The 9903-nt window shown below is 39.3% G+C and overlaps 1 protein-coding gene across 3 annotated transcripts in view; it reads right to left on the bottom strand.

Annotated features, from left to right (window-relative positions):
- znf385d (zinc finger protein 385D) overlaps nt 1–7160 on the bottom strand; it is a gene marked incomplete at its 5' end in the record, with an annotated part of 44075 nt that extends 36915 nt beyond the window's left edge. Inside the window, 2 exons of one of the 3 annotated variants that reach the window (XM_079468917.1) lie at nt 551–705; nt 6706–7160. In XM_079468917.1, the coding sequence (XP_079325043.1) occupies nt 551–705; nt 6706–6733 (183 nt within the window). The remainder of the gene's footprint in view (nt 1–550; nt 706–6705) is intronic. The other 2 variants (XM_079468918.1, XM_079468919.1) reach the window with 2 other exon arrangements.
- Between the last annotated feature and the right edge of the window lie 2743 nt (nt 7161–9903).

Below are 9903 nucleotides of genomic sequence, written 5' to 3'. Positions count from 1 at the left end.
TGTGTTGTCTCTCCAGCATCCCATCGTCATAACGCAACACAGCCTTTACAACACACTTCTCCAGGAATCAGAGTTATGTTTGCTTTAAGTATCATCTTTGTCCAATATATCTCTAAAAATGAAAAGAAATGAGAATTGTTAAGCAAGAGCGTGAAGCGATTAAATTCACGTGGAATGCCCAGTTCAGATCATTTGGCCGGGTCAACAGAGAGTCAGAGGAAGAGTGAGGGAAAGAAATAAAGATTTCTGTAAAAAATCGACATTTACAAACGACTGGTTAAATCTTCCTTCCTCCAATCTTGTGTCCGAATTTCGCCTCCGGATGATTCTCAATTCAAAATCCCACCAGTTCATTAACTTGACGTGACATTTACATAAACAGCTGTTTCACACACAGTTCATAACCTCATCCAGCTATGGCAACAGATGCTTTTATATAATAAGACTGCCGTCCGAATCATCTCAGTCTGAACCACCGAACATATGACAACATGTGACCGCAGACGGCATGTGTAACCACCAGCAGAACAACAGAGAAGCTCATTATCACCTTCAGACGCACCGAACTGAATCCAGGCACGAGACCCAGCGCTGAGCTGCTGTCCAGAGGGAAGGACAGGAACTGCTTCATGCCCAGAGACGGTGTCACAGCGGGCAGAGGAGCTCGTACCAACGCCGGCAACAGTCCACTCTGACACGCGTTACCTTGAAGAACAAAGAGAGGACGTTACTTAAACAGAATGATGATCTTCATTTATTAAATACATGAAGGGTGAAGAATAAGAGTTTAGCCGCTTTGGATAAAGGCTTCTGCTAAAGGACTAAATGTAAATATTAAGGTGTGTTACAGCAGATTGCATGAAAGTAGTTTGTTTCAATGGAAACACGTGTTTAACCAGCTTGGACAGAAGCGTGGGCCATTTATGTAAACACATTGCACAGATTTTCCCTACATTCCCTCTATTCTTCATGCCTACTTAGCAAATCAATAAATAAATGGACATAAAATATTGATGAGCACTTCAGTTATAGTACAGAGACGCAGAAAAAAGACATTTTTATTTAATTCATCTTTTCTAAATGTATTGTGGTCTTTCTAGTCCGGTGTCTGTTGAATTTCAACATAATCGAACTTCAGGAGCGACAGAAATATGAAAGACATGAAAACTGTCAAAAAACATACAGTATTACCGCTGTGTTGCTTAAAAGTGAACATGTACTTGTTTTCTTGACAGTTTTTGAGGTCTGAAAAATACGGAGCATCATTTAACCTGTTTCTCCAGTTTTCTGCCAATAAATGCAAAATGAAACAACATTTTTATTTGACATTTGGGAGAATGATTTTTGTTAGTAGTTCACAGAATTAAACAAAATTTTTCCTTCCTAAACACAAAACTAAATATTAAATTCAGAAAAACTGATTTTTTTTAAATGGCTGTATATGAAGAACAAGACTTAAATGATACCGCAGGCTAACAAATAATATAAAACAATCCATTGTTCAATTCAAATCACTCTTTGAAAGCTGCGTTTTGCACAATGCACATCATATCAAAGCAACTTTACCGTAACTTAACCGTTTTACGTTTAATTTTAAGATTTTTATTGAGCATTGGCATTTCAACTTAAGACAATTGTCTTTATACAGTTTATTTATATTACAGCAGCCAGTAAGCAAAAACTCGAAATGAAAAACTCTGCAAAGCCTTTAGTATTAAAAAACCTGCAATTGATGGAGACGTGATATATTCTTGAAACATCGTGATGGATCAATAAAAGGCTGCAAAGTGTTTGAGAAACGCAAGCTGTGTCTGAAATGACTCTTTACACCCTTATTCACGACTCCCTACATCAAACTCTTCACATCGAGTACAATCTTCATTAGTCATTTTAATACCACCTGCTCAGCAGAATACAAAGTGTACAATTATTTTATTGCCGCTATGTTCAATTCGATTCAATTTGATTTATATTGCACTGTTTGCAATGTTGCATTGTTTCAAAGCAGCCCAGTGACGAACGGCATTCATGAAAATCTCTGAGCTGTTGAAATGAACGTATGCACGAGAGATCATTTCAATGTAAAACAATCATGTGGAACAATTTTCTTGCCCACGTGAAAACACTTCTCCACACAGTATTTGAAACTAGAACTATAAATGACGTGTCGATTCTCACACCGTGTTCCTCAAAACTATTTGCCGTGCAGCCGCTTTGAACCAAACACCCCCGGCACCATAAATACTTCTGCGCTATACATTCTGTGTGAAATGGAGAGAATGAGGTGTTATCTGTGCGAGCCGGACGCAAGAAAAGCAGACAGACATAAACCAGAGACGGAGGAAGAAAGTAAATGGATTTATTGCAGTGCGAATATTTGAGACATCTAAAAGCACCTTTACAAACCCGACCTGACAAATAAACAACTTAACAAATCCAAACCGAGACAAAAGGTGGAGAACACTGTTGAATGATGCAGGGAAAAAAGATCCTGCAGAAAACTCTCATGGTCTTCTTTAGGAGAACATCTGAGGACTCTCGATTTGATCTTATTTCTGCCTGCAACAAACATTCGACCCATTAAAGATTTGTTCTCTCGTACCGGACGGTTTTCATGTGTTGTACAACAGCTTGGAACGGATTATAAAACCCAACCGTATTAATTCCTATTTATTATTTTCATTAATTCTCTTGTCATTCAGGTGCTTTGGGAGGAGGAAATAAAACACCCACACCCACTATTCATTTGTGCAAGTGGAAGCACGTTTGCGTTCTCCCTCGACAAAGCATGTCAACTTCAGGCCTTCACATCCACAACTCGACTACGGCATGTCAAATGACATCAGCCTCAGAGAATGCTGTCACGCGTCCAGGCGTTGAACAACCCAACAGTAACATTAAAATAAATATGCAAGCGAAACCACATTCTGAGTGACAGCAAAGCTGCGGCGGACACCGAGGGGCGTCTTCAAAACAAAGCGTGTGTTTTATCCCCCGTGGCTTTGAAAAACTTTACGGCGTTTGATTGTTGTGTGCACATTGAAAAAAACCTCTTCTAGAAGAAGAACATCTAAACCGCACAGCCAAAACATGAGCGCTGGAAACATGAGGTTTGAGTTTGAGGGAGCACGACTTATTAAGCTGATGGGAACATTTCGATTATTATGAGGTCTTTTGACACCGGGCCTGTTGCATGAAAATGATCAAGGTTTTCTTTACTGCGTTAGTTTCCAAAAAAACATTCTTGTGGAAAATGTCCAATCCTTTTTCTCGCAATCGGACCATTGTGTTGCTTTTGGTGCGTCATATTTTCACCTCTCCCTCGTCTAAGAGAGCAGATCCATCTCTCTGGGGTTGAAAGCAATGGCGCTTATAAAATCGTTCTCAACACGGATGGCCCATTCATTGCTTTTAAGATTAACAAGACCCACTTGAACATGACTGAATGTCAATGCATACAAATAGTTGAAACCCTTCAAACCAAGTGGGAAACATTCACCCAAAAACATAAGCGTCTCAAATATTACTCGTGAGAAAAGGAGTCCGAAATTTCACAAATGTCTCTGTTAGAGTTTCAAACTGAGCTATGATTTGTTAAGTCTGCATTCAAAAGTCCATATTATTGAAGATCTCAAGATGAACTCAAACATTTCTCGTCAAATTCAGTTCAAAGCAAAAATGGCTAGAAGGCTCGATACTGAGAACGTTCAAGCAAATGGAATGAAATTCACACAGTTTAAAGTTCAAGTATCACTTTGGAGACACTGTGAGATATGAGTGCGGTCAGAAAAGAGTCATAGCCGAAGAATAAACTTGACCTCTCTCACCCCTCCATCAACACCCTTTAACCAACTTCATGATCTTCTGTCTGCCACAGCTCTCGTGTGTGTGAGTGTGTGTGTGTGTGTGTGTGTGCAGAAACACTGCCTGCAGCATCATCTCCATCACTCGGTTCAGATGTGACCATCATCTTAAAACATCTCTTGGTGCTCGGCGCTGTGCTGACGGAGAGAAAAATGTCTGCTGGACAAAACTGGCACGTAAATAATTAATGGACATCCGCTCTGTTTGCCCGTCCATCTGAATCTCCCAGACTTGATTCAGTCTGCTTTCTGCGATTGTCTCTTTATAACCCTGTCAAACACTCACATCTACACTCAGCACGCAGGGCGCTGTACTATCATTTATACTTCAAACAAATCGCTTGAACTGAAAAACATGTCTTTACATTTGGAACAAAAAAATGTTGTGCATCCTAAAGGAATAGTGTTGAAGTTAGACTCAACTTTCAGATAGAGAAACATTTTATTTGCAGTAATCTACAGTTGAAGGCTACGGGGTGAGACAATGTACTGAAATAAACATTAAACTGCATTGCGGTACATTTTATAAATCAAATAAAAGTGTCATCAGCAGAGATTTCTTAAAAATCCAGTCTGTACGAATGGTTCGGCTCATTTAACCAGAATGTTTTAAGGGCAAATGTGGGAATTTTCAAAAGGGACTTTACACATAACAAAAAGCCAATAATCCAATCCAACTGATAAAAGGATGTTTGAGCTTTATAATAAAAAACATGCATTTCTAGACAACTAAAGAAAAGCATAAAAAGCTGAACAACCTGCTTTTAAAATCTCTAGAATGTCTCGCCCTATAAACTTCAATTGTACAGTAAGTGATTTACTGTAAACATGATTTGTTTGTTTCTGAGTCAAAACCTTATGCCAGATGCAGTTAACAGAGATGAAGTTGATGTTTTTCTTTAAACAGCCAGTAATGATACTATACACCGCTATAGGATTTATTATTACAATCTTTTTTAAAGGTATAGTTCGGCCAAAAGTCTTAGAAAATTCTTTGATCATTTATTCGCTCTCATGTAATTTCAAATCTGTGACTTTCTTTCTTCTTCAGAACACAAAGGAAGATATTTTGAAGAACGTTGATACTCAAACAACATTGAACCTATTTACTTCCGTTACATGAACACAAAACCACCATGACATTTCTCGAAATATCTTCTTTTTGTTCTGCAGAAGAATGAGTCACATACAGATTGACGTGAGGGAGAATCAATGATGACAGAATTTGTATTTCGGGTGAAATATCCCTTTAAGATGCTTATATAATAGCCTTTGTTCATCTGAACTATATATAAGTGGTCGGGAAACACTCGCCTTCTGAGGTTACAAAACAAATAAATAAAGTTTTGGGGTTAACCACACTGTGGTTTCCACTGTCAAGAAAACAAGATCTACACCACCTGGGTCGAACATGAGATGTCCACTGTAAAACAGGTCCAGACCACAACTAAAGCAGAAACCAGTGACTTCTCAATAAATAAACAATGACCCCCGTCCTGAAGGTTTACTGTATGAACATGGCAAATCTTTGCTGTGTAACAGGGTGGTACCCATAATCTTGCGAGTTGACTTGACATCTACTGCCATCACGACATACAAATACACAAACCACACACATAGCCAATTTGCCAAAAATGTTGCCAAATATTTAGGCTTTGATCGCCCTTGTGTTCAAAGCACCTCCATGACGTCTAAAAATCGAAGTCCACATAAGCTAACACCAGACATCACAGTCAACGCTGAAGATTATAAAGCAGAGACCTCACACGCTGCCTTTGACCCGACCGTCAAATGATGTAAAAGAAAAAAGACTTAAAAAAGAGAAATGTGGGATCTGTCAATCTCGAGATGACCGTCCGTAGTGTACGCAACTTCACGAGGCTTTATTTTTGCGTGCTGCGACGTGCCTCTCACAGAGAAAGAGTGACATTACTGTGACAAAACCAATTTAGACATAAAACCGTTCTGCTGTCAAAGTCACTAAAAATACACTTTAATTTAGACATTCACATACAAGTTCACATAAGAAAGAACACTCTGAAGGGATCTCTTTAAAATCACAATTATTTCTCGTAGACATCAATGAGATTAAATGGAGAGCAAATGGACACTTTTGCTTGGGTCTCAAACTGAGCTCAGATTTGTCAAGTCTGCGATCAAAAGTCTCAATATGAACTCACATTTCTCATCAAATTGACCCAAATCCACATTATTTGACCTCTACAATCTACATCAATTGTACACCTCTTCAAGCGTTTCAACAATTTCCCTCTTGTTTGATTCAGTTTTTGTTTAATCGATGCTTAAATAAAGAAACTGAGAACTGAGACTGAAATGTTCCTCCGCTTCACCCAAAATCTCAAAATGATGTTCAAATTAATGAAATGTGTCTGACATTTAAAAAGAAATGCATCAGGCAGTGATTTTAATCCGTTAAAGAATAAATCAACTTGCAGGTAAGACATCAGACAGAATATCTACACCAGCTTCACGCCACTGGAACAGAAATATGTTATCTCCCGTTCCTCCGGCGTCCGGAAAGAAATCGGCGTGAAGCTTCATTTTCAGATAACACGCTGAGACACAACCGTCTAATCCCTTTCAGTCGTAGCTCACGGTTTCACTCATTTCTGTACACGGCTGCCTCACATCAGGTGTCTGTTCTCAGTTCTCACTCCTCGTGTTTCTGGAAGAAAACCTGCCACGAAACGAGTCCACAGCCACCCACTTTCACACGCGGGACAGATACTTCGACCTCACAGCGCTGCACTGATTTAAGAAGTCAGCAGATGTGCATCACCACTGGAGGTCCGGAAAAGAAGACAAAAAAGATCTCACTTACCAATAAACATGCTCTCCATGGTCATCATGCGTCCGGAGTTGTGGACACCGCTGCTGTCAAAACTGAATCCATCTCATCGGTATCTGTGTGTGTATGTGGAGAACTGAGAACACGCGGGCAGCACAACACCAGTCTTTAATCTTTATTTTGCTCTCTTTAAATCTGTGCTCCTAACATTCACAACTCTCTCTCTCTCTCTCTCTCTCTCTCTCTCTCTCTCTCTCTCTTTCTGTATGTCCCTCTAGCAGTTGTTTTCTGCTCAGCTGTGGCTCTGTTGTTTTCTCTCCAGTTGTAATGTGACTCTGTGTTTAAAGAGTTCTCGCTCCGGTGCCGATATCAGCATCTCTAGAGCGAGACGAGCCGTGGCTGCTCATTTGTTCTGTCTGAGTGTTTCTCAGACACAGCGTCCTCTCTCTCTCTCTCTCTCTCTCTCTCGCTCTCTCTCTCTCTCTCTCTCTCTCTCTCTCTCTCTTTCCTCTTATCTCTCTGCTTTTTCACCTCCCCCTGACACTCCCTCTCTCCGTCTCTCCGTCTCTCTCCAGTTAACTGGCGACGTCCTCAAAAGAGTAAAAAGCTTTATAAATAAACTCTGTTTTTGTCGTACTTTATTTCTCCAGTAAAGGCTTTGATGTGTTCTGAATGATTTTAAGACATTGTTGAGGTGTTGCGGGTGGTTGCACAGGTTTTGTTTAAGGGTCATAAAGGGCCAATGTAGGTAAAATCACAAATGTCTTTAAACGCTCAAAGATAAGATTTGAAGTAAATATTAGTTGTAATTAAAAACAATGGAAAACACATCAAAAATACAGTATACTATAGTTCATTTTAGTGTTTATTATTATATACTTCATACGTCATATATATTATAGTGTTTTTAAGCCGTACTATAGTTAATACTATGGTAAACTACATTATTTTATCAGTTTACAAAAAAGTATTAAAAGACTTTCGCATGGCGTCTGACGTTTCGAGCACACAGACTCTTCATCAGTCGAATAAAGAGCCTGTGTGCCATGCCAAAGCCTTTAAATTAATACATTTATAGTGCCAATTTTGTATAGTATTCTTTAATCGTTTTTTTTTTGTCGAGCACCCGAGGTCGATGTGCGTGTCAACTTTATATCAATTTACTTAGGATAGTATATCTATTGATATTAAATTGCTAAATTTCACCTTGAAATAATACTAAAATATACTACAATATTGCTAAATTTGATCAATTTACCGTAGTTAAAGCTGCTAGAACTTCAGTATACGATAGTAATGATTATACTATGCTATAGTACTATTGTGTAGATGGTTTCAAAGCAACAACATAAACAAACGTTACTGCACATGCGCACGTTCGTGGACCGCCCATAACTTCCAGTATACATTCGCAAATACGGTAAAAGAGTGCCAGTAGATTATTTCTGATAATAAACAAAAGAAACCGCACGGTTACTTGGTTAAACTTTCCTCTCCAATATTTAGAATTTAGACTGCTATACCAAGCTCAACTGCTAGATGTCAGTGTCTACAGGACCCATTCAACAAATTGTTTATTTAATCAAATTAACATACAACAGAATTGAACAAATTATATTATTAGACACTAGCCAAACCGATAAACACAAACAGACAGGAAGTTAACTGCAGTCGAGGCACGTGTGTCAGATAAAACGGTCTATAGTACAATATTTACTACATTTTATTACTCACAGTTATTTTTTACTGTAAACTATATTATTAAATTAAAGCGTCTGCCAAATTAATAGATTTAGTATTTACTACATTTTATGAATTTTTGATAGTTAATGCTACAGAGAATGATGGTATATTACGGCACTTATACTAAACTGTATTACTAAGCTACACTACAATATTTACAACGTTTAATTACTGAAAACTATAGCATACTATAATAATTGTTGTATACTGCAGTACGATAGCATAGGCTACCACAATTTACTACAGCTTACTGTAGTAAACACCATAGCATTTATTCATAATAAGACATCTAGGTAAATGTGTGTGTGTTCTTAAGAGAGAGCATGACATTACAGAAACACACACACACTCATCCTGTTTCTCCAGGTCGCATCTCTGATCTTCTCGTGATTGGTTCACTGTAATTCTGAAGGTCGTAGAGAATTGACCGCCCCAAAGCCGCCCCACACGTATCGCCTACAAATCAGAGGCTTTGCCTTCCAACAACCCCGCAAACAGGCACATGGAGAAAACCCCGTCGTTACACGTTCTCCTTCACTCACAAAGTTCAAGAGAGGCAGAAAAACACCAAAACAAAAGTCATCTCCTCAACGGGCAGCAAGCTACACGCGCCTGCAGCTAAGAGACGGCAGATATTTTGCATTGTCGCACAGATGTTTTCAATTAATCCCCAATTCCCAATCGTTGCCGTGCCTCTCGTCCCGCCTCCAGCCCACTGCCAGTAAATACATTTATTTTGTATCTGCAGCTGCAGAGCCTCCTTCATCCGGCTCAACTCGTTGGGGCTGGCAAATGTGTTTTTTAACCTTGACTCAGAGGTGTCGGTGCTGAGACCGAGCATTATTTGTCACCGTGAATAGCATTTAACGGCAGCTGGGCCCAAAGGAGCCCCCCATAAACCGCACGCAAGTGCAACGCGGGAAACTCCATTAATCTTTCTGTCACTTTCATGACAATTTTCATTAGTTAGGCCGCTATCTGATTAAGAGACGGGTTGCGGGAGGTTTCCGAAAGCTCGAACGGGTTCTTGCAAAAGAGATGTACGAACGCGAAAAGAAAAGGCTGAGACTTGTTAAAAGACCGTTACGATAGACTAACCATTCAACTTTTCTATCAGGAGATTGGTTTTAGCATCCCGTAATGCAACATACCGGCCAACCCTATCTCACGGCAGTTCGTGGCATAGACACGAAATTTGGAGTCTACTCAATTGGTGTTCTTGGATACGTATATCCCCATTTTTTCGTGTCACTGAGCTCAACCTTTTTTTAACGTCACACAGCACGCCTTTCAAGACACAGACTGTATGTCTTTACATTTATATATTTATAACCTGATATCAAAATAATTCGTACATATTTTAGGATGAGGCTAACCAACACCTTACTGCACCCCAAAACCACAGCCTAAGAAACGCGAGTTTCATGAGGTGGCAAAACAACGATAAATGGCTGTCCAGCCCATAAACCTAACGTCACGGGGTAAAGT

The sequence above is a fragment of the Barbatula barbatula genome (genome assembly GCF_947034865.1).
Source record: "Barbatula barbatula genome assembly, chromosome: 12".
Lineage (NCBI taxonomy): Eukaryota > Metazoa > Chordata > Actinopteri > Cypriniformes > Nemacheilidae > Barbatula > Barbatula barbatula.
This window is presented reverse-complemented; position numbering and strand designations above follow the sequence as displayed.